General features: G+C 38.2%; 1 protein-coding gene across 5 annotated transcripts in view; it reads left to right on the forward strand.

The window, feature by feature from the left end:
• Positions 1-27,108, forward strand: part of Sec71 (ADP ribosylation factor guanine nucleotide exchange factor Sec71) — a 291,696-nt gene that overhangs the window by 146,405 nt on the left and 118,183 nt on the right. For all 5 annotated transcript variants that reach the window (XM_053789547.2, XM_053789544.2, XM_053789546.2 and 2 more), the window contains 2 exons: positions 10,079-10,229; positions 10,381-10,532. In XM_053789547.2, the coding sequence (XP_053645522.1) occupies positions 10,079-10,229; positions 10,381-10,532 (303 nt within the window). The remainder of the gene's footprint in view (positions 1-10,078; positions 10,230-10,380; positions 10,533-27,108) is intronic.

Genomic DNA, 27,108 nt, shown 5'->3' on the forward strand with positions numbered 1-27,108 from the left:
CTCAAAGTAGCGGAAATGTTAAATTTTTGCCGATATTCAAGAGTAAACAAACGACCTCACACGTCTAATACACGTCAGCTGGTGGGTCTAATGTACATTCACAAATATGGTGATGATATTTATACAATTATTACAGTATTGCATAACAGTAAATCTTCTATTGTTTGGTGTGAATAAAAATTCATTATGTGAATAAAAAATCAAAATGGAATTTATTTGTACAGCCTCAAAACATAACTAATGAACAGAGGAAATGTTAGTTTAGTGCCAGGAATGCCTACATTGTTTATTCTGGACCCTATTTTGAAATTGGAATATTTTGAACTTTGTGTTAAATTGGCCAAATTAACAATTTCCGATCACTTTATTTTGTAGTTGAAACAGTTGACTTGGCGATTTCTTGTGCTCAATCGATAGAATAGAAGTAATACTAGTGAAATAGCTAAGAATTTGGTTGATTGGAATAATGTAATTGGCCTAAAATGGGAGTCAAAGTCGGCAAAATCGCCGATTCGTAAATATCGCTGACACATCAAAATTCGCGAGAGCATAATTTCGTCAATTTTCCACCAAATTTCGTACTTTTTGTTTTATTACCTTCACAAAAAGATTCTCTACGATTTCATAAGAAAAAATAACAAATTTTTTTTTTTAAAATTCTTGGACACTGGTGCGTGACTCCAGATTTGGGCCTTGGACCCTGAAAGGGTTAACTTTGTTTCCACATGTGTATCATGATCAGCACTTTGATCTGTATAACACTAAACTTTGATTAAAGCAGTGTCCTGCTGCTTAAATGATACTTATGAGACAATGTTTGGTCCAGTATTTGTCTTCAGATTTTTTTTTTTTTTTTAGATTTCAAGTAATCCACTATTAGTTAACATAAGATATGGCTAGTGCGTTGAAAGAAGAAGAAAGACTACCTGGGGCCTAATCATATCTTAAATGTTTTCTGCTAGATTAAACTCTGGCTATTGAGTGTACTTTTTCTGTTTCTGGAAAAAAAAAAATTTTTTTTTTGCTTGCACTTTAGGAAATACACACTTGTGCAGTATGGTATGAGTAGCTTCATGTATACACTAAGTGAATGTTAAAAACAGAGATAAATATATAAGTAAATTTAGGATTGATAAAAGAAATGTAGAAGAGAAGCAGTAATGTAGTGTTTGAAAGATAATCTAGCATTTCATTAAGGCAGACAAAGTTAGATTGCTGTTATTAAATAAGCTTCAACTCAGTGAATGGCTGAATATCCCTTAACCAAAAGACTTGGGGTCAGAAGTGTCTTGGATTTTGTAATTTTTCGGATTTTGGAATATAATGAGATACTTTGGGGATGGAACCAAAGTCTTAAAATGAAATTCGTTTATATTTCATATAAGCCTCATACACGTAGTGTACGAGGTTTATAATACAAAAGCAGCACAGCAGCATCGACAGAATACCAGCATCAGCTGTCAAGAAACAACAACAAATATGGTACGTTGTTTATTTTCTTAACACTGTTACCCATAGAGTTATCTACAGGCCTTTTGGACATTTTCAACACAATCTTCACACTGCAGAAAATAAGCACAGAACGCATGGTAATCATAGTGAGTAATGCATGTAGGTCTAGCGGTGACAACTGTTGATAACAATCTGGCACCAACAGAGCATCAGAGCCCCATCCAGGGTACATGAGATTACATGTCACAACTGTATGGGTATGCAGAGACCTGTACAATACCTGGGAATCTCCCCAGAGTCAACTGGAATTTTCCATTTGTCGCATCATGTCGATGCTCGAAAAAAATGTTGGATTTCAGAGCTTTGCGAATTTTGAAATTTTGGATAAGGGATACTCAGCCTGTACTGTAAGTTTTTTTTTTTTTCCACAACAAGTTGGCTGTCTCCCACTGAGGCTGGGGTGAGCCAAAAAGAAAGAAAATCCCCAAAAACAGAATACTTTCATCATCATTCAACACTTTCACCTCACTCATACATAATCACTGTCTTTGCAGAGGTGCCCAGATACAACAGTTTAGAAGCATATATAAAGATATATAACATATCCCTCCAAACTGCCAATATCCAAAACCCCTCCTTTAAAGTGCAGGCATTGTACTTCCCATTTCCAGTACTCAGGTCCGCGTATGTAAAAATAACCAGTTTTCTTGAATCCCTTCACTAAATATTACCCTGCTCGCACTCCAACAGCTCGTCAGGTCCCAGAAACCATTCGTCTCCATTCACTCCTATTCAACACGCTCTCGCATGCTTGCTGGAAGTCCAGGCCCCTCGCCCACAAAACCTCCTTTACCCCCTCCAACCTTTTCGAGGACGACCCCTACCCCGCTTCCCTTCCCCTACAGATTTATACACTCTCCATGTCATTCTACTTTGTTCCATTCTCTCTAAATGACCAAACCACCTCAGCAACCCCTCTTTAGCCCTCTGACTAATACTTTTATTAACTCCACACCTTCTCCTAATTTCCACACTCCGAATTCTTTGCATAATATTTACACCACACATTGCCCTTAGACAAGACATCTCCACTGCCTCCAACTGCCTCCTCGCTGCAGAATTTACAACCCAAGCTTCACCCATATAAGAGTGTTGGTACCACTATACTTTCATACATTCCTTTCTTTGCCTCCATAGATAATGTTTTTTGTCTCCATGTATACCTCACCTCACCGTGCCACTCACCTTTTTTCCTTCATCAATTGTATGGTTAACCTCATCCTTCATAAACCCATCCGCTGATATATCAACTCCTAAATATCACTTCTTCCATATTCCCTCTCTCCAATGTGATACCCAATTTTTCTTTATCGAAATCATTTGATACCCTCATCACCTTACTCTTATCTATGTTCACTTACAACTTTCTACCCTTACACACCCTCCCAAACTCATCCACTAACGTTTGCAACTTTTCTTTAGAATCTCCCATAAGCACAGTATCATCAGCAAAAATTAACTGTGTCAACTCCCTTTTTATATTTGATTCCCCATAATTTAATCCCACCCCTCTCCCCAGAACCCTAGCATTTACTTCTTTTACAACCCCATCTTTCTTTCTTTCAACACACCGGCCGTATCCCGCCGAGGCATGGTAGCCCAAAAGGAAAAACGAAAGTTTCTCCATTTACATTTAGTAATATATACAGGAGAAGGGGTTACTAGCCCCTTGCTCCCGGCATTTTAGTCGCCTCGTACAACACGCATGGCTTACGGAGGAAGAATCCTGTTCCACTTCCCCATGGAGGTAAGAGGAAACAAACAAGGACAAGAACTAGAAAGAAAACCCAGAGGGGTGTGTATATATATGCTTGTACATGTATGTGTAGTGTCACCTAAGTGTAAGTAGAAGTAGCAAGATGTACCTGAAACCTTGCATGTTTATGAGACAGAAAAATGGACACCAGCAATCCTACCATCATGTAAAACAATTACAGGCTTTCGTTTTACACTAACTTGGCAGGACGGTAGTACCTCCCTGGGTGGTTGCTGTCTACCAACCTACTACCTACAACTCTATCATATGCCTTATTGAAATCCATAAATGCAATGAAAACTTACCTACCTTTATCTAAATACTGTTCACATATATGCTTCAATGTAAACACTTGTTCTACACATCCCCTACCCACCTAAAGCCTCCTTGCTCATCTGCAATCCTACTCTCTGTCTTACCTCTAATTCTCTCAGTAATAACCCTACCATACACTTTTCCTGGTATACTTAGTAAACTTATTCCCATGTAATTTTTACATACAGGAAGGCCCCACTTATACGGCGGGTTAGGTTCCAGGCTACCGCCGTAAAGCGGAAATCGCCGTAAAGTGGAACACCCTTTTTTTCCACTTATAAATGCATACAAACACTAGATAACAAGTTTACACTAACATATATTAAGTTAGCAATAGAACCAGGCATCAAAAAACAATAAAAAGGTACAATACACACATAGTGCACTCATTACTTACCTTAAAATATTTATAGTCTTAATCTAGGGTGAGACAAGTAGTATTTATTGTAAGAAATCAAGTGTGGTATGTATTGTAATAGCCTCACCAGGCCACCCCACCCACACATACTATTCTATGATATTTAAGCATCCCAGAGCGATAAAATGTATATACAGTTCACTCATTACTTACCTTAAAATATTTGTAGTCTTAATGTAGGGTCAGGAGTAAGTAAATGAGATAAAACGAATAAATGAGAGAGAGAAAGAATGAATACATGAGAGGGGGCAGGCGCAGTTATGTAAACAAACCAGGCGAAGGTAAGTTTTGTAAACAAACGAAGTGTACACGTCTGGTTTGTGTACAAGTTACATTGTGTACAGGTTGTCTCTACATTGATACGGTAGAATTAATAAAGAAGAACACTCCCATTCTCATGTAACATCATTTTGAGAAGAAATGAAGCTCTGAGTGAAGGCAATGGAAATAAGTCACACTGACTTTTTTGGGTTATCCTAGGTTCTCTACACGTATGTTGTTATGTATGATAATCTATGTAACTGTATTTGTGTATACCTGAATAAACTTACTTACATACATACGAAAGGAATAATTTTCTACAGTTACCCCCAGTAACACATTTACTCTTATGTTAGATTAGAGAAAATGTTATTCTTGGCGTCACTTGTACAAGTTATGTGGCTCCCACATCTTATATTTATGTTTATTTATTCTATTGTGGGGTGTATTTATCATCTTTTTATGTTATGTATCGTGTTTATTATATAATTTTGAAAAAAATATCATGGATGGATTAATGAAAATGTGTATATTACCGTAATATACGACATTTAATGAGACTCGGTATTGTTATTATCACCACTTGTGCAAGTCGTCTGCTACGACATCTCACATTTGTTTATTTATTCTACTGTGGGGTGTATTTATCTTATTTATATGTTATGCATCGTGTTTATTATATGATTTTGAAAAAAATATCATGGATGGATTAATGAAAATGTGTATATTACCGTAATATACGACATTTAATGAGACTCAGTATTGTTATTATCACCACTTGTGCAAGTCGTCTGCTACGACATCTCACATTTGTTTATTTATTCTACTGTGGGGTGTATTTATCTTATTTATATGTTATGCATCGTGTTTATTATATAATTTTGAAAAAAATATCATGGATGGATTAATGAAAATGTGTATATTAACGTAATATACGACATTTAAATGACTCGATGTATGTAAGTTTATTTAGGTACAGGTATACATAAGTATAATTATCAGAGTATATATAAAATATGAAATAACTTTTAAAAACATTTGAAATTTTGGAGTTTCCAGACAAAATGGAGAGACTTAGTGCTTACTGAGCTCATGGAGAATGTAAACAAACAGGGTGGGGCACGGTGACCGTATTAGAAAGTCAGGTGGGGGGAGCCGTATAGTGAGTTTTGGTCATAATTTGAAATGTCCGTATTAGCGGAACGCCGTAAAGTGAAACGCCGTAAAGCGGGGCCTTCCTGTACTCTTTTGTCTCCCTTCCCTTTATATAAAGGAAATATACATGCTCTCTGCCAATCTCTAGGTACCTTCCCCCCTTTCATGCATTTACTAAACAAAACTACCAACCACTCCAACACTATATCATCCCCCTGCTTTTAACATTTATGTCATGATCCCGTCAGTTCCAGCTGCTTTACTCCCTTTCATTCTACGTAATGCCTCACGCACCTCCCCCACACTCACATCCTGTTCTTCTTCACTCCTAAAAGATGTTATACCTCCCTGGCCAGTGCATGAAATTACCACTTCCCTTTCTTCATCGACATTTAAAAGTTCCTGAAAATATTCCTGCCATCTACCCAGTACCTCCAGCTCCCCATCTACTAACTCCCCTCCTCTGTTTTAACTGAAATCCATTTGTTCCCTAGACTTTCTTAACTTGTTTATCTCACTCCAAAATTTTTTTCTTATTTTCTGCAAAATTTCTTGACAGTGCCTCTGCCACTCTATCATAAGCTCTCCTTTTGCACTCTCTCACCACTCTCTTCACCTTTCTTTTACTCTCCATATACTCTGCTCTTATAACATTTCTCCTTTGTAAAAACCTCTCATAAGCTATCTTTTTCTCTTTTATCACACCCTTTACTTCATTCCTCCAATCACTCCTCTTTCCTTGTGCACCCACCCTCCTATAACCTCAAACTTCCGCCCCACATTCTAATACTGCATTTATAAAACTATTCCAACCCTCTGCAGCCTCCCACTACTATTATTTGCCTAGCCCACCTTTCTGCCAATAGTTGCTTATGTCTCACCCTAACTTCCTCCTCCCTTAGTTTAAACACTTTCACCTCTCTCTTATTTTCTGTTGCCATTTTCCTTTAGACCCATCTACCTCTTAATCTAACTATAGCTTTGACTAAATAATGATCCGATATATCAGTTGCCCCTCTATAAACATGTACGTCCTGAAGCCTACTCATCAGCCTTTTATCCACCAGTACGTAATCTAACAAACTACTTTCATTACGTGCTATATCGTACCTTGTACAGTGGTCCCTCGTTTTTCGTAATTAATCCGTTCCTGGAGCCGTTACTATAAATGAAATTTACGATTTACGAATCAATTTTCCCCATAAGAAATAATGTAAATACAATTAATCCGTTCCTGACACCCAGAAGTATTAAAACAAAAAAATTTTTAACATGAAATATACATGTAGTACATAAACAATACAATGGGAAATGATGAATGAAACATTAACAGCATAACACTTACCTTTATTGGAGATTCTTCTTAGTGTATGGGAGACTGGAGGAGGAGAGAGAGTGGATTGTTTATAGTTTGGAAGGGGAATCCCCTTCCAGCAACACCTCAGGTACCATTTGCTTTTCTGGGGTTGCTTCTCTTCTCTGTTTCTTAATGCCACTAGGACCACCTTGAGAGTCACTGGAGTCCTGTGTCACAAAATAACTGTGGAGAGAGCTCTGTTTCTGGCGTCTCTTTAACACTTCCCTAAAATGGCCCAAGACTTTGTCACTGTACATGTTGCCAACCTGGCTTGCAACAAGCTTGTTAGGGTGATGTTTCTCCATAAAGCTTTCCATCTTACCCCACATAGTAAAAATCTCTTCAATTTCTGAAGAAGGCACCTTCTTCCATCTCTCTCCCTCCTCCTCTGCAGCAAGATTCTGAGCTGCGATGTGTTGCTCTTCCTGCTGAAGCTCTTGCAGCTCCTCAGTGGTGAGCTCTTCATTGTGGTCTTCCACCAATTCTTCCACATCCTCCAAACTCACATCCAACCCCATGGAACTCCCCAGTGCCACAATTGATTTTACAACAGACATAGGCTCATTAGGGTCAGTCCCAAATCCTTCAAAATCCCTCTTGTCAACACAATCTGGCCACAATTTTCTCCAAACAGAGTTCAAAGTCCTGGTAGTCACTCCCTCCCAAGCCATACTTGGGAGGGAGTGGAGGATGCTGAAGTGTTCTCTCCAAAATTCCCTTAGGGTCAAGTGAGTGTCTGTGGTCACAGTCAAGCACCTGTGAAACATTGCTTTTGTGTAGTTTTTTTAAAGTTTGCAATAACCTGCTGGTCCATGGGATGGAGGAGGGGAGTGGTATTCGGGGGCAAGAACTTTACTGTGATGAACCCAAACTCCTCGAAAATTAGGTCATCCAAGTTTGGAGGATGAGCAGGTGCATTGTCCATTACTAGCACGCACTTGAAATCCAATTTCTTTTCCAGGAGATACTCCTTCACACTAGGGCCAAACACTTCATTGAACCACTCGACGAAAATTTCCCTCGTGACCCATGCCTTACTATTAGATTTCCAAAACACACACAATTTACTCTTCATAACATTGTTTTTCCTGAACACTCTGGGATTTTCAGAATGGTACACTAGTAATGGCTTCACTTTGAAATCCCCACTAGCATTAGCCCAGACAGGCGTCAGCCTGTCTTTCATAGGCTTGTGTTCTGGCATTGCCTTTTCCTCTTGTGTAATGAAGGTCCTCTTTGGCATTTTCTTCCAAAAGAGGCCTGTTTCGTCACAATTGAACACTTGTTCAGGTTTCAGTCCTTCACTGTTTATGTACTCCTGGAATTCATGCACATATTTTTCAGCCGCCTTGTGGTCCGAACTGGCAGTCTCACCATGCCTTACCACACTGTGTATGCCAGTACGGTTCTTAAATCTCTCAAACCAGCCTTTGCTGGCCTTAAATTCACTCACTTCACCACTATTTGCAGGCAGTTTCTTTACCAAATCTTTATGCAACTGCCTAGCCTTTTCACAAATAATCGAAGTCATAAGAGTATCTCCTGCTAATTGTTTCTCATTTATCCACACCAATAATAACTTCTCAACCTCTTCCAGTACTGGTGATCTCATTTTTGTCAGCATAGTTACTCCCTTTGCAACAACAGCATCCTTTATTTCATTTTTCTTGGCCACTATGGAACATAAGGTGGTGTAGGGTTTCTTATACATCCTGGACAGTTTGGCCACACTTGTACCACTTTCATATTGTTCAATGATGGTTTTCTTAAATTCAATCGTATTTCTCACCTTCTTTACCACAGGCTTGGCACTAGGAGCTTTCTTTGGAGCCATGGTAGCTTATTTAGTACTTACAAGCACTAAAATATTATGAAATATTTCGCTGGAGCACGTGAGGGGACCTTTGCTCACTGGTAAACAATGCCAGACTGGCTGCCGCCCCGGCTCACGCCGTGGGTACGCGTCCCGGACGAACTACGACTCGCGAGTCAACCTATGAAAAGCGAGTCCATGTTTATACGAAAATACCCCTATGATTGGCGAATTTTACGATTGCCGGGAATTACGAAAAACGGGGGACCACTGTATACTTATCCTCTTTTTCATGAAATATGTATTACTTATTGTCAAACTTCTTTCTACACATAGCTCAATTAAAGGCTTCCCATGTTCATTTACCCCTGGCACCCCAAATTTTCCTACTACTCTCTCCACAACATTTTTACTCACCTTAACAAAGAGATCTCCAACCACAAGTACACTATCTAGGTTCAAAAACTCCCCACTCATTCACTCAACATTTCCCAAAAATCTCTCTCTCTCCTCTACACTTCTCTCTTCTCCAGGTGCATAAATGCTTACTATAACCCACTTTTCACATCCAACCCTTATTTTACTCCACATAATACTTAAATTTATACATTTGTATTCCTTCTTTTCCTGCCATAACTTATCGTTCTACATTATTGTTACTCCTTCTTTAGCTCTAACTCAATCTGAAACCCCTGAGCTAATCCCATTTATTTCTCCCCACTGAAGCTCTCCCACCCCCTTCAGCTTTGTTTCACTTAAAGCTAGGACATCCAGCTTCTTCTCATTCATAACATCCACGATCATCTCTCTATCATTCGCACAACATCCACGCACATTCAAACATCTCACTTTGACAGTTTTCTTCTTTTTCTTTTTATTAGGCTATACAGGAAAAGAGGTTACTAGCCCATTGTTCCTGGCATTTTAGTTGACTTTTACAACATGCATGGCTTATGGAGTAAAGATTTTTATTCCACTTCCCCATGGATATAAAAGGAAAAGCAATAAGAACAAGACTATTAAGACAAAATCAGAGAAAACTCAAATGAGTGTGTATACATAAATGTGTACATGTATGTGTAGTGTGACCTAAGTGTAAGTAGAAATAGAAATAGCAAGATGTACCTTGAATCTTGCATGTTTATGAGACAGAAGAAAGACACCAGCAATCCTACCATCATGTAAAACAAATACAGTGGAACCTCAAATGTCGAACTTTCTTCAGTCCAGAAGGCTGTCCGAGTGCCGTTACCGAACGAATTTATTCCTATCAGGAATAATGTAAATTAGATTAGTTCATTTCAGACCCTCAAAAATACATTTATAAAAGCACTTACAAAAATACACTTACATAATTGGTCGAGTTGGGAGCAGTTCGATTTTTGAGGTTCCACTCTACAGGCTTCCTTTTTACACTCACTTGGCAGGACGGTAGTACCTCCCTGGGTTGTTGCTGTCTACCAACTTACTAATATATTTTATCCTCTACAGCATAAAATGACAAAAGAACAGTACATCAAAATGAATCGAGGTATCAATGATTCCAAAGACCTTCCAGAGGAATATCTCTCCAGTATATATGATGAAATTGCTGGCAACGAAATCAAAATGAAGGCCACCTCTACTAAACTGGGAAAACAAGGTAACTTCAGTTGACAAGAGAGTAACTAAGAATATCACAGCAGTGTCCAATAGAGATAGCAGTGGAAAATAAATAATAGTTTAATACTATTACTAAGTTTAATGTTTATTTTCACCTAACAACTGATATTATTATTTTTTTGACCTTTCAGCTGTTGCAAATGAGAAGAAACGTAAATCTCTCTTCAATTTAGAAATGGAAACCATATCAATAACAGCCAAGTCTCTGATGGAAGCCGCTTCACATGTTGATGCCACCTTTACCCTGGCAACCCACGTAGAGCATGTCCGACCAATGTTTAAGGTTATTATGTAGTGCTTTATTGGTGCATTTATCAAAGCTTTTCCACATTTAATCATGTTTTAAGTAAATAATGGAAGAAGTGAATGTGTTTGGATATTTGGAGGTAGGCTTGTCAACAAATGGGTTTATGAAGGCAGTGAACCATAGAATTGATGAAGGAGAAAAAGGTGGGTGGTGGATTGAGGTACCTGTGGAGACAAAGAACATTATCCATGGAGGCAAAGAAATGAATGTATGAGAGTATAGTGATACCAATATTCTTATATGGGTGTGATTCATGGGTTGTGAATTCTGCAGTGAGGAGGAGGCTGGAGGCTGTGGAAATGTCTTGTGTAACGGGAGTGTGTGGTGTAAATATTATGCAGAATTCGTAGTGTGGAAATTAGGAGGTAGTGTGGAGTTACTAAAAGTGTTAGAGGGCTGAAGAGAGGCTGTTGAGGTTGTTTGGTCATTTGGAGAGGATGGAGCAAAATAGGATGACTTGGAGGGTGTATAAATCTGTAGTGGAGAGAAGGAGAGGTAGGGGTCATCTTAGGAAAGGATGGAAAGAAGAGGTAAAGAAGGTTTTGTGTGCAAGGGGCTTGGACATACAGCAAGCATGTGTGAGCATGTTAGATAGGAATGAGTGGAAATGAATGGTTTTTGGGACTTGATGAGCTGTTGGAGCGTGAGCAGGGAAATAATATGTGAAGGGATTCAGGAAACTACTTAGCCGGACTTGAGTCCTGGAAGTGGGTAGTGCAGTTGTACCTCGGTACTCGAACTTAATTCGTTCCAAAAGGCTGTTCGAGTACTGAACAAATTTTTCCCATGAGGAATAATTAACCCTTTCACTGTCGAGACCCTTGCTCACAAACTTGCTCTGTGTTGAAGAATTTAAAAAAAAATTATGAAATGATAGAGAATTTTTTTCTGATGGTAATGAAACCAAAAGTACGAAATTTGATGGAAAACTTATTGAATTATGTTCTTGTGAAGTTAGCAGTCTCGGCAATATTTACGCATCGGCGATTTCACCCACTTTGAGTCCTATTTTCAGCCAGTTCAGTTGTTCAAGTTGACCAAACTCTCAGTTAATTTGCTAGAACTCCTTTTGTTCTATTGATTGAGCACAAGAAACTACTCATTTACCAATTTCATCTACCCAATAAAGTGATTAGAAATTGGTAATTTGGCAAATTTCATACACAATTCAAGGAAGGCCAATTTCAAAATAGGGTCCAGATTTAACCCTGTCAGGGTCAGTCCCATACATGTACGGCTTGACAGCCAGGGTCAGTCCCATACTTATGCGCCAAAATTCTAGCGCCTTCAAATCGAGCAGGAGAAAGCTGGTAGGAATATGTACATATGAAAGAATGGGTCTGCGTGGTCAGTGTGCACAGTATAAAAAAATCCTGCAGCACACATTACGTAATGAGGAACAAAGAGTGAATTTGCAGTGTATTTTCATATGGTATTTATGGTTGTATCCTCATTTTCTTGGTCTCATTTGATAGAATGGAAGACATATTACAGAAATAGAGATGATTTTGATTGGTTTTACAATAAAAAGTACATTGAAATTGAGCTCAAAGTGAATCTAATATTCTTTCACGTGTGCACTGATATTATTTATACCATTTTTACAATAATGCAGTAGTCCGCATAACAGTAAATCTTTTATATTTTGTGAGAAAAATTCAAAATGGAAAGCAAAAGTAATATAAGAGGGTCCTGGAGATGTGACTAATGAACAGAGAAAATGTTACTTTAGTGCCAGGAATGTCTGTCTTATTTATTCTGTACCCTATTTTGAAATTGGCTTTATTACATTCTGGTAATCAAGCTTATTACCATATTTTGGGGAATCAATTCTTATAACAAATACTCGGCCTATTTTTAGTATCTTTCTAACGTAAAGAATTAAAGTGTCATTTATTATCATTTAACAGTTAGCCTATTACCAGAATTGTAATAAGAATATAATCACTCACGGAATCGTAATAACACAATTGCAAACAAACCATACCACAGGCTAGTGGTAATGCGGCTAATGCGACGGTCTGGAGTTTTGAGACTCTCTGACCGCGGGTTCAAACCCCACCCGTGGTATAGTTAGAATATAATCATTCAGGAGTACAAAATGCATACTAACTTTTAAAATCTTTACTTGTAAATTGTTTAGCATACATGTTCAGCATAATATTAACTACATGTTCAGCATAATATTAACTACAAAGAAATATCCATTATTACCCGACACTATTCTCAGTGTCATTACACATCCATTATCACCCGTGTCACACGTCATTCTTCCAGTAATGACAAGTACTGTACAGTGGACCCCCTGCATTAAGTCGTTATAGGAATAAGTAATATTCGGAATAAGTAACGTTTTTTCGTCAAAATATTGGCTTGGTGAACGTCGCTGAACTCGGTATAAGTCATTCGTGTCAGGGCCTGAGCGGCCCTGACACTTCATGTACAGTCAGTGTGCCATTCTTTGCCAGCCAGTATTATTCCATTCTTTTTAGTGCTTGTAACTGCTAAATAAGCCAGCTAGCCCTTTGGTAAAGGGCTGAGAGAGAGGGAAAAATGTGCCTTTTCAGTGATTCTGCAATATGTACAATACTAAAGCAGCAGGAGTCTATAAAGGCTATAGCGCCAGCCAGCGATAAAGTGTAGCATTAGCAGTGTGGCAAGTAAGTTAAGCGATTAATCAATAGAAAAAGGACAAAAATGACTCCTCCATTGTTGTTGGAGCAGAGGCATTGCTAAAGTTGGTGTCACCCGGGGTGGCATCTTTGGTGTCACCCCCATGAAATTCAAGGCTGGGGGGATGGGGGGTAAACTCCAGTTACGTCACTACTGCATGACCAGTGACTAATGTTTAGCAATGAGAATGTTTAAGAAAAATAAACCGAACAGGAGAATACCTCTCAACTTTATTAATGATAAAATAAATAATCGTAGTAATATTGAGGAAACATAAACTTAAAAATCACTTTGAGTACAAGCAACAGATCCTACATTTATTATTCTTCAACAATACCAAAACAAAAAGAAAATACTTGAAAAATAAAGAAAAACATTGCAGTATCAGAGAAACACTTTTCCCGATTTGACCTTGAGTACAGGTAACATCTCAGTGAATCTGATCTTACATTTGACCTTGAGTACAGGTAACATCTCAGTGAATCTGATCTTACATTTGACCTTGAGTACAGGTAACATCTCAGTGAATCTGATCTTACATTTGACCTTGAGTACAGGTAACATCTCAGTGAATCTGATCTTACATTTGACCTTGAGTACAGGTAACATCTCAGTGAATCTGATCTTACATTTGACCTTGAGTACAGGTAACATCTCAGTGAATCTGATCTTACATTTGACCTTGAGTACAGGTAACATCTCAGTGAATCTGATCTTACATTTGACCTTGAGTACAGGTAACTTCTCAGTGAATCTGACCTTACATTTGACATTGAGTACAGGTAACATCTCAGTGAATCTGATCTTACATATGACCTTGAGTACAAGTAACATCAAAGTAAATCTGATCTTACATTTCCTTGCCTTCAATTATGCAAAATCATCTATCACATCATCAAAATCAATCTATCAAATCATCAAAATCAACGAAGGATTCTTATGTTGGTGAGGCACTGTTTTATGCATTAGTGTCACCTTTGCAGGCTCTATGGTGTCACCTGGGGCGGCCCGCCCCCCCCCCCCCCTTACGACGCCTCTGTGTTGGAGTTATATAGGGCGACTGACAAAACCGCCATCTCTGCTGCCTCTTGCTGCCGCCTTCACCACCACTATGTACGGCTTATCTTTCAGTGGCCCTTATACACCCAACAACAAACAACACACCACTGTTCGTGACATTTTTAATACCATATTTTATTCATTCTAGAGTATACAGTAAGGCCCCGCTTTACGGCGTTTCACCTTACGGCATTCCGCTAATACGGCAATGTCAAATTATGACCAAATTTTGCTATACAGCAAGCGGTCTTTTAAATACGGCGCCCCCCCATCCCCACCCGGTTTGTTTACATATTCCATGACCACATCTATTATGTCAGGAAACTTTCCAAAATTTCAAGTGTTTTAAAGTTACTGCATATTTTATATGTTCTTTCTTTCTTTCAACACACTGGCCGTATCCCACCAAGGCAGGGTGGCCCAAAAAGAAAAACGAAAGTTTCTCTTTTAAATTTAGTAATTTATACAGGAGAAGGGGTTACTAGCCCCTTGCTCCCAGCATTTTAGTCGCCTCTTAGAACACGCATGGCTTACGGAGGAAGAATTCTGTTCCACTTCCCCATGGAGATAAGAGGAAATAAACAAGAACAAGAACTAGAAAGAAAATAGAAGAATACCAGAGGGGTGTGTATATATATGCTTGAACATGTATGTGTAGTGTGACCCAAGTGCAAGTAGAAGTAGCAAGACATACCTGAAATCTTGCATGTTTATGAGACAGACAAAAGACACCAGCAATCCTACCATCATGTAAAACAATTACAGGTTTTCGTAGTACACTCACTTGGCAGGACGGTAGTACCTCCCTGGGCGGTTGCTGTTTACCAACCTACTACCTAGGGTATTTTATATGTACAGTACTCTGATAATTTTACTTACGTGTACCTGTACCTATACTTTACACACTGTGCTGGTGTGCAGGTACACATTAAAATCGCTAAGTCTCTCTCTACTCATGACGCCAATACTACGTAGTAATAATCACTCTTGGGCACACTAAATGTCTTATTTTACATCAATATAGGCATTTTCATTAATCCATCTATGATATTTTCCTCAAAATTATATATGAAACCCATTACATAGCATATAAACATGATACATACACTCACAGAATAAAAATTGATGTAAATATGAGATTTGTGTACAAAGCAGCTGTGTAGGTAGTGTCTGAAGAATTACGTTTTCTCTAGTCAAACACTGGGGAGTAACTGTAGAAAAATATTCTTTTCGTATGCCTTTACTCTGTGTATAGCAGTTCACGACCCTTGTGGGTTTAGTGCTTTTTATAATAAATAATAATAATAATTATTATTATTATAATATTATTATTATTAATATTAATACCAACAATAATAATATTATTATTATTATTATTATTATTATTATTATTATTATTATTATCTTCATTCACTCTAAAAATGGTGTGTTGCTGTTTGTTTATTCTGAACTAACTTGTACACAATGTAAGAGTATTTGTATTGTGAGGTAATTATTATTAAAATAAAAAAAATATTGAGGTAAATGTTTTACAAACTCTTACAAATGGACGTGAATGAACTAAAAGTAGACACATATTAATACGCATTTATTTTGCCTGACCAAGTGATCGTCCACTACCTGTTCAGTTTGTGTTCTTACATTGTCTCAATTCTGTATCTCGTTGTCTCTCTCGTTTACTCTTTCGTTAACTAGTTGGCTCTCATTGACGATGGCGTCTTAGCTGTAATAAAAAGAGAAGTCGTAAGCCTCTTGCTTTAAGTGCCAAGTTAGAGGATGATGGTGTGCCATTCTGATTTTATTCAATAAACACCCTGCCACTCACCTCTCACACATTAATATTAATATTTTAAGGTAAGTAATAAGTGTACTCTGTGTGTATCTTACCTTTTATTGTGTTTTTAATGCCTATTTCTATTGCTAACTTAATATAAGTTAGTGTAAACTTGTTGTCTGGCATTTATTGCATATTTTATATGCTCTGATAATACTTGTGGAGCTGGGTGGAGGGACAACATTACGTTTTCTCTGTTCAACCATCAGAGAAAACGTGTATGAATCTGCGTTTGGCCAAGCCACTCCCCCACTCCGCTTTTGTTTACAATTTTCGGCATGAATTATTCATTACTTCTACCTTCGTTTATGGTGGCATCTAAAGGTAGTTGTTAGAAATGATTAAATTCAGTGAACAAGGCATGTCGATGTTAATAATGTGGTTCTGGGCCACAGTGTAGGTAGCCGGTAGGTGTAGCCCAGGCTACACCTACCGGCTACCTACACTGACTTTATACAAATAAATACTACTCACCTCTCTTCCTATATTAAGACTACACATATTTTAAGGTAAATAATGAGTGTACTGTATGTGCATTTTACCTCTGGGATGTTTTAAATATCGTATATTAAGTATGAGACGGGGAGCCAGGGCTACCTACACCTGGGCTACCTGTACCTGACTTCCTACAAATAAGTACTACTCACCTCTCTCCCTACATTAAGATTACAAATACTTTAAGATAAGTAATGAATTTACTGTGACTGTATTTTACTTTGTGTGTTTTTAATGCCTGGTTCTATTACTAACTTAATATAATTTAGTGTAAACTTGTTGTCTGGCATTTATATGCATTTATAAATGGAAAAAAAATGGAGTTCTGCCTTCCGGTGATGTCTAGTTTCCGGCGACAGCCTGGAACCTAACCCGCCGTATAAGTGGGGCCCTACTGTATATTATGTTTCTGTGTTATTAATATTGTTTATTATGTCATATTCGATGAATTGTGCTAGATAAATAAGCCGTAGAGCTGATATTAGTGTCATATTGAAGGACTATCTTGTCCTGTCTCCCAACACAATTCCTAACATATGCCAGAAACACACCTCTCTGGAGCACTGTTTTGAACGACAGGGGTCCAGTGACTCTCAAGCTGGTCTTAGTGGCATTAAAAAAGAATGGAGGGAAGTAACCCAGGATAAGGACTTGGTATCTGAAGTCTTTTTGGACGGGGATTCCCCTTCCAAACAGTTGTAAACTCCTCCGTCTTCTCCCCTCCTCCGTAAACTCCTCCATCCTCTCCCCTCCTCCGTAAACTCCTCCATCCTCTCCCCTCCTCCCATCTTCCATACATAACCATGTCTTCAATAAAGGTAAGTGTGATGTTATTACTGTTTTATTCTTCATGTATCGTTGTTTTCTGTGTAGCTACATGTATATTTCATGTAGAAAACATTTTTTTAATACCTTTGGGTGTCTGAAATGGCTTAATTGGATTTCAATTATTTCTTATGGGGAAAATTAATTCGGAATAAGTCAGATTTGGGATAAGTCACTCTTTCTGGAACGGATTAATTATGTAATCCGGGGTTCCACTGTACATTGTCATGACCCTACTGTTGCGAATAAGAAATTTTATAAAGAACTTCAGAATGTGGTCTGTTACTATTTTTTTTCTTATGCAACAAGATTTTGGATCCGAGTTATAGGTATTTTAGAGTCTAGGGGAAATAATTTCAACTGGGAAACTCCATAGAATAATATTCAAATTTATTAAAGTATTTAAATACAATACTTTATCTTCTCTCTGTAGTTAATGTAACTTAATACTTTGTACAATAAATTTACAATATACATTTAGTTCAAAATCATGGAAATATCACATTAATAAGGAAGATTAATTATTCTTCCTGTAATTAAGTCTTCACTAACATTTACGTCTTTGTCTTAACAAGACTGTGTAAACTCAAACTACAAAATGTACAAGATTCAACAAGACCTTTGAATCCGGCCGTAAAGGAAGTAAAAAGCAAGAGTTTGTCTGAGAAGACGTATCTCTATGGATTACTGAACTGACCAAGAATATAAATATCAAAACAATCTTTCAGAACAATGAGGAACAAACTGAGTCAGCTCTAGAGTCTAATTCTCAAACCCATTCAAACTGTACACCGTAAGAGAGCCAATATACGATCAGTTGTCAAGGCTAGAGCAGGGAGCGGACTGACTACCTGCCAGTCTGTTGACCTGTCGTCAGGTTGGATCACCTGACCCAAACGTCAGTCAGCCAGACATAAACAATTGAACAATTCACCGGATGGTTCTGAGACTTATGCTCTATATACACAAGAAATCCTAACAACAACAATAATAATAATAATAATAATAATAATAATAAAATAGTGATAATACCATGGTATTTTTTATATATTTTAACAGATAATAATATAACACTGAAAGTCTCTGTTTTAGCTATAAACGGGGACTTTCGCGCTATAATATTAAGTGAAGATCATATTCTCTTACAATAGTTAACCCTTTCAGGGTCCGTCCCGTAGATCTACGGCTTTACGTTCAGGGTCCAAACCGTAGATCTACGCCATGAGCTCAGCTCACTCTGATAAACTGTGAGTGGTACATTTGGGCCTAGATATGAGAGAATACATCTATGTGGTATGTGTGCACCACATAAAACAGATCCTGCAGCACACTGTGCATAATGAGAGAAAAAAAATGAAATCATGATTTTTCGATTAAAACAGCAACTTTGCAGTGTTTTTTCGTATGTTTTTTATAGTTGTATTTGCGATTTCTTGGTCTCATTTGATAGAATGGAAAACATATTACAGAAATAGAGATGATTTTGATTGGTTTTAGCATTGGAAATGGCTTGAAACTGAGCTCAAAGTAGCGGAAATGTTAAATTTTTGCCGATATTCAAGAGTAAACAAACGACCTCACAAGTCTAATACACGTCAGCTGGTGGGTCTAATATACATTCACAAATATGGTGATGATATTTATACAATTATTACAGTATTGCATAACAGTAAATCTTCTATTTTTTGGTGTGAATAAAAATTCATTATGTGAATAAAAAATCAAAATGGAATTTATTTGTAAAGCCTCAAAACATAACTAATGAACAGAGGAAATGTTAGTTTAGTGCCAGGAATACCTACATTGTTTATTCTGGACCCTATTTTGAAATTGGAATATTTTGAACTTTGTGTTAAATTGGCCAAATTAACAATTTCCGATCACTTTATTTTGTAGTTGAAACAGTTGACTTGGCGATTTCTTGTGCTCAATCGATAGAATAGAAGTAATACTAGTGAAATAGCTAAGAATTTGGTTGATTGGAATAATGTAATTGGCCTAAAATGGGAGTCAAAGTCGGCAAAATCGCCGATTCGTAAATATCGCTGACACATCAAAATTCGCGAGAGCATAATTTCGTCAATTTTCCACCAATTTTCGTACTTTTTGTTTTATTACCTTCACAAAAAGATTCTCTACGATTTCATAAGAAAAAATAACAAATTTTTTTTTTGAAATATCTTGGACACTGGTGCGTGACTCCAGATTTGGGCCTTGGACCCTGAAAGGGTTAAATAATGCAGGATGACCAACTTCCAAGATATAACACCCCCCCCCGTACGACAATAGGTCGCAGTAGGGAGTTTGCAAGCGTCCTCTTGGTAAATAAGGCATGTAGGACGACGGAAGAATGGAGATGAAAGAATTCGATCAGCATGGTTATTTGCCAGAGGATGAGCTTCTGGAACAATGGCCGGAAGAACTATGTGGAGTGGCATCCATCACAATTCGAGAATAGGAGTCTCAGACATATGACTGTCAGGGTTATCCATGTGGTCTTAATATTTCGTCCCATCAACGAAACGGCTTTCATAGTCATACTGTCAATATAAAAGAAAATCATTAACAAAAAATATATATAAATTAGGCTTTAAGAGTACTCATCTCTTAACTTTACATTTTAAAGTATACATTTTTTTTTTTCCGGGGCGAGAAAGGGCATCAGCAGTTATGTTAAGAGTTCCACTTAAGTGTTGAATACTAATCAAATAAGGTTGGATCCTCAGAGCCCACCTGAGGATCCGGGTGTTCTTTGATTTCATAGAATTAATATAAATTAAAGGGTTGTGATCAGAAAATACCATAATTTTATGGGGAGAGGTTCCCAGATAAACGTCAAAATGTTCCAAAGATATTACTAGGGCAAGAGCTTCTTTCTCTACAGTGGCGTAATTCTTTTGGTGACGTTTCAACTTTGAAGAAAAATAAGATATAGGATGCAAAATATCAGTAGAGGGGGATTTCTGAAGTAACACCACCCCCACAGCATAACCGCTGGCATCAATATGTAAATAGAAGGGTTGATTAAAGTCAGGACTTTCCAATACAGGTGACGAAGAAAGCAACCGCTTCAACCGATTAAAAGCTATCTCACAATCTTTCAATCAGCAAAACTTCATCTTACTACTGGTCAACTCAGTAAGAGGAGACGCAACCTGAGAAAAATTAGGACAGAAACGTCGATAATCAGTCATTCCAAGGAACCTCTGTACAGACTTTCTATCTTGAGGGATAGGAAACTCGGCAATGGCCCTAACTTTTACATCAACAGGACGTACCTCACCCTGGCCTATACAAAAACCGAGGTATTTAATCTTGGCTTGTCCAAACTGACACTTGGCTAAATTTATGGTGAAGTTGTACTTTTCTAACTTCTGAAATAAGGTTTCCAGGCGAATTAAATGTTGCTCCCACTCATTGCTATATATAACAAGATCATCTAGATATGCATCCACTCCTTCTAAATCATTGGTCAGCAGGTTCATCAGGCGCCGAAAGGTAGAGGCCGTGTTACACAACCCGAAGGGCATAACGCAATACAGTAGACCCCCGGTTAACGAACTTTTTTCATTCCAGTAGTATGTTCAGGTGCCAGCACTGACCGAATTTTTTCCCATAAGGAATATTGTGAAGTAGATTAGTCCATTTCAGACCCCCAAACATACACGTACAAACGCACTTACATAAATACACTTACATAATTGGTCGCATTTGGAGGTGATCGTTAAGCGGGGGTCCACTGTAATTGAATAATCCACCTTGTATAGTAAATGCGGATATTTCTTGGGCTCACTGGGTAAGCGGCACTTGGTAATAGCCCCTTAATAAATCCAGGCGGGTAACATAGGCGGCTCCTGATACTCTGTCTATTAGATCATCAATACGGGGCAGTGGGAAACCATCCGGTACTGTGAGAGCATTAACCTTATGATAATCAGTGCACATTCTAGAAGTTCCATCAGGCTTGGGAACTAATATACAGGGCGAGGCCCACGGACTTTTACTCCGCTCTATGAGTCCATGGGACAACAAAAATTCTACTTCTTTGTTTAATGCTTCTTGTTTGAGTGGACTTGCCCTATAAGGCGACTGTTTGCAAGGCTTAGCTCCTTGTACATCTATGTCGTGAATTCCCAATGTGCAACACCTAGGGACATCATCAAATAAAACCTCATAACGTAATATCAAGTCTTTGATATCTTTTGCTTTTTTCAAATCAAGGTCCATAAGAAAGGTATCAAGAGATTGCAATGTCTCTGAATTTTTAAACATACTTCTATTGCTTTAGAGATGCTGGGCAAACGTACATTTTCAGTTTCAGCTAAAGGAAGAACTGTCGTAATTGGTACCATACTAGGATGGTAAGCCTTAAGTTGGTTTATGTGATAAGTACGTTTTGCTTTCCTCTTTCCTGGAGTTTGTAGTACATAATTTACCTCATTGAGCCGCTCAATCACTTCCAAAGGACCTTTGTATCTAGGTTGCAGAGCGTGTCCAGGTAAAAATTTCTGTGCCATCACACTGTCACCTGGTTTAAAGAAGCGAGAGCGTGTGTGTTTGTCATAACAATGCTTCATCTTGGATTGGGCCTTAGCTAAGTTTTTTGAGGCTAATTCCCTCAGTTGTGACAAACGCTTTTGCATTAGAGTTGGAGTTGTTTTAAACGAGGGTTCTGATTTTCCGGTCCATGAATCTTTTAGTATGTCGAGGGGGCAGCGTACTTGGTGTCCGTAAATTAATTCAAATGGACTAAACCCAGTGCTTTCTTGTTCGCTTTCCCTTAAGGCGAACAAGAGAAATGGTATTCCCTCGTCCCAATCTCAGGAAAACTGCTCACAGTACGCTCTCAACATTGATTTTAATGTTTGATGAAATTGTTCGAGGGCTCTTTGTGACTGAGGGTGATAAGCAACAGAAAATACGGACTTAATTCCGAGGCGAGATAAGGCATCGCGAAACATCTTAGAGGTAAAATTTGAACCTTGATCAGATTGAATTATTCGAGGAATCCCCACCTGAGAGAAAAATTTTTGTAAAGCTCGAACAATGATGCGAGAATTAATTTTTCTCAAAGGGATAGCCTCTGGACATTGAGTAACGACATCCATAATGGTAAACAGATATTGATTCCCTTGTTTAGTCCTGGGTAACGGACCAACACAATCTATTATCAGGCGTGAGAAGGGCTCACCACTGACGGGAATCGGAATGAGGGGAACTGGTGGAGGTGTGTGCGAAGGTTTGCCGGTCACTTGGCAGACTTGACAACTTTTTAGATAGCTTTCCACAGTCTCCTTCATTCTGGGCCAATGAAAATGCTTGGCTATTTTGCCCAGCATTTTCTTTACTCCCAAATGTCCTCCCATGGGACTATGGTGGGCGAAACTAATAGCCAATTCTCTAAAGGTGTTAGGTAGCACTACTAGATGTTTGCTGGTAGACAGATGGTCGTCGGAAGACAAAAGAGACTTTTCCTTTCTCATTAATATACCATTAGCAAGATAGTAACAATTGTCCAGGTCTTGGGCGTCGTCTTCTGTAATAGCTATCTCTCGTAATTTTTCTAGAGTTGGATCAAGGCACTGATCCCTTATTAAATCTTCTTTCAATAGCATTTTAATATCAGAATCTTGAAAAGGGCCGATCATAGAATATTTCAGATTTGAAGATCCGGGTTGTAAGGATTGGCTGAACAATAAGCCGAGACCTAAATCCTCGCCTTCACATAGGACTTCAGTTGACAAAGGATTTTGAGGCGCTCTAGACATTGCTCTAGTTATAACATTGAGAGGAAATAAGGTAGGAGCCTCTTTTCGAGCTTCTATGGCATAGTTAATGTCAGTAGAATTATCAATAACTAGAGGCTCTCAGCTTATACCCGGATAGTCTAGATCATTGCCTATGAGTAAGTCAACGCCCTGAATAGGAAAAGTTTCACTGGATGTACCTACCGACACAAAGCCAGTATAGGTTGGTGTTTGGATGTATATCCTGTGGAGAGGCACTCTTATAATGGCACCTCCAAAGGCTTCTAATAACACATCTAGCTTTGTGTGAGTCATATCACTTACGGGAAGTATGCCCTGCTTCAACAATGTTAAATAACTTCCAGTATCACGGAAGGAATTAATTTCAATTAATTGAGCCTCGTCTATCCCAACTTTCACTTTAGCAAAGTAGGGACTCATAGCTGAGTGAATATCTTGTTCTGAAATAGCTCTAGTATTGAGTCATCTAGAATGACTACTGATTCGTTCTTGTGAACCTTGTTCGGTACTAGGGTTCAGTTTCTTTTGAGTTGTCGATGAAGATATTACCTGAGTTGGGAAATAAAATCGCTCGTTTCTGGTATCCCTCTCTAGCCAATAACAGTTTTTCCTTAAATGCCCTTTTTTATTACAATAAGTGCAGTTCAACTCACTGTTATGCCTTAGTGGTTTTGAACTTTTCCTAGAGTTAGATGTAAATTTATTATTAATGGGTGTGGATGCAACATAGGAGGTCGGGCAAGGATTCTGTATGCGACGCATCTCTGTAAGATTGGAGCGTCCTTTCTTAGGGGCATATTTAGTCACTGTTTCCTTACTTTTTGTTTCGTCAATCAATTGTTGAGATATTTCATAATTATCGGCGAGCGAGGCTGTTTCTAGTATATTTACTATGGGGAAACTAATCAAATACCTATGCAAGTCTTCTGGTAAATTATTATAGAAATCCTCATGCAGGATCAACTGGGAAATATTTTCCATAGTTTTACAGTTAGAAGCTCTACACCATCTCTCAAAAGCAATTTTTATTTTCACGTGCAAAATCTACATACGACTGAGTTGGCTGGCGTTTTAATGCTCTAAAGGTTTTTTGATAACTTACTGGGAGGAGATCATAAGCCTCAAGGATAGCCTTCTTAACGGAATCATAATCCACATACTTCTCAAAAGGTAACGTAGCCGTACAACTTTGAGCTTTACCAGACAACGAAGTATGTAATAAGGTTGCCCAGTGTTGTCGGGGCCAGCGCATAGCACGTGCTTGATTCTCAAAGACTTCAAAATAAGTATCTAAATCTCCGTCATTAAACCTTGGAACCATAGATGCAGCTTTTTTGTATATTGAAAGCATCATTAGAGGATTCATTACATCTTTCACTCACATTACCTTGTTGTTGTCTTATATAGCGGAGCATTTCCCTTTGAAAGTCTTCTTCATTTAATTTACGTTGAGCCTCAATTTGAGCAGTCTGTAAAATAAATAGTCTCTCTAATTTCTCAAACTGACTTTGAGAAATATGCCCCGACGGTATCGAAAATGAGGGAATTGAACTGGCGGTACGTGGATATTCCTTTGGACGTGCACCTTGGTGAGGGACAGACTGACCATTAATAGGAATTCCTTCAGTAACGGGCGAATGCAGAACAGCGGCTGCACCCTGCAATACTTCATCTACTTTACTAGAAGCCAAAGTGGGACCTAATCTATCAGATTCAATTTCAAGATCAACTCCTTGAAATTGTTCTTCTAATACTTCGAATCTCGACTGGTAGCTTACTTGAGAAACTAAACTTTCAGAGTCAGAATCTTCTGCTACATGATCAGAGGTCCCCGGAAACAATTTGTTTCTAATTATTGCCCTTACGGTATTGGCTGTGTAATATCTATCGTATGGTACTCCCAATTTACGGGCTATCTGCCAGCACGTTTGAAGTTTCAAGGAGTCTAGCTTTGACAATGTTAAATCTTCAAATAACTCTTTAATGTGATTTTCCATGATCAAAATTTTGAAATTAACTAAAGATAAATTCCCAGTATATAGCTTTAATATTGTTCTTTTGATCAATGTCTTAGAACAACAGAGCTCCCGGACAGGTACCCCATTTGTTGCGAATAAGAAATTTTATAAAGAACTTCAGAACGTGGTCTGTTACTATTTTTTTTCTTATGCAACAAGATTTTGGATCCGAGTTATTTAAAGGTATTTTAGAGTCTAGGGGAAATAATTTCAACTGGGAAACTCCATAGAATAATATTCAAATTTATTAAAGTATTTAAATACAATACTTTATCTTCTCTCTGTAGTTAATGTAACTTAATACTTTGTACAATAAATTTACAATATACATTTAGTTCAAAATCATGGAAATATCACATTAATAAGGAAGATTAATTATTCTTCCTGTAATTAAGTCTTCACTAACATTTATGTCTTTGTCTTAACAAGACTGTGTAAACTCAAACTACAAAATGTACAAGATTCAACAAGACCTTTGAATCCGGCCGTAAAGGAAGTAGAAAGCAAGAGTTTGTCTGAGAAGACGTATCTCTATGGATTACTGAACTGACCAAGAATATAAATATCAAAACAATCTTTCAGAACAATGAGGAACAAACTGAGTCAGCTCTAGAGTCTAATTCTCAAACCCATTCAAACTGTACACCGTAAGAGAGCCAATATACGATCAGTTGTCAAGGCTAGAGCAGGGAGCGGACTGACTACCTGCCAGTCTGTTGACCTGTCGTCAGGTTGGATCACCTGACCCAAACGTCAGTCAGCCAGACATAAACAATTGAACAATTCACCGGATGGTTCTGAGACTTATGCTCTATATACACAAGAAATCCTAACAATAATAATAATAATAAAATAGTGATAATACCATGGTATTTTTTAAATATTTTAACAGATAATAATATAACGCCGAAAGTCTCTATTTTAGCTATAAACGGGGACTTTCGCGCTATAATATTAAGTGAAGATCATATTCTCTTACAATAGTTAAATAATGCAGGATGACCAATTTCCAAGATATAACACTACCTTCCCTGTGTCACATGACATTACCTTTCTCTCAGTGTCACATGACACTGCCTTCTTCCCATGTCACACGACACTACCTTATCTCTGTGTCACGACACACCTCCGTGTCACATGACATTACCTTTTCTCCATGTCGTGACACTCCTCTGTGTCATACAACACTACCTTTTCTCCGTGTCACACAACACACCTCCGTGTCACATGACACTACCTTTTCTCTGTGTCATGACACTCCTTTTCCATGTCACACAACACTGCCTTTTCTCCGTGTCACACGACACTACCATCTCTCCATGTCACACGACACTTCCTTTTCACAAGGTTACATGACACTACTTCTCTCAATGTCACATGACTCTCTCTGTGTCACACACATCACCCGTATATCCTTATCACCGGCACAAGTAGAACTCCTCTACAAATACTGTACCACCAAAAACACACAACACCAGTGTCACTAAAACTCTCTTTCTGTGTCACACGACACTTCCATCACAGCACTACTGTCTGTCCATGTCACATGACACTACCTTCTTCTCCATGCCACACGACACTACCTTCTTCTCCATGCCACACGACACTACCTTCTTTTCCATGTCACACGACACTACCTTCTTCTCTGTGTCACGTGACACTACCTTCTTCTCTGTGTCACATGACACTACCTTCTCCATGTCACATGACACTACCTTCTTCTCCATGTCACATGACACTACCTTCTTCTCCATGTCACACAACACTACCTTCTTCTCCATGTCACACGACACTACCTTCTTCTCCATGTCACACGACACTACCTTCTCCATGTCACACGACACTACCTTCTTCTCCGTGTCACACAACACTACCTTCTT

Source organism: Cherax quadricarinatus, chromosome 68 (assembly GCF_038502225.1).
Source record: "Cherax quadricarinatus isolate ZL_2023a chromosome 68, ASM3850222v1, whole genome shotgun sequence".
Taxonomy (NCBI): domain Eukaryota; kingdom Metazoa; phylum Arthropoda; class Malacostraca; order Decapoda; family Parastacidae; genus Cherax; species Cherax quadricarinatus.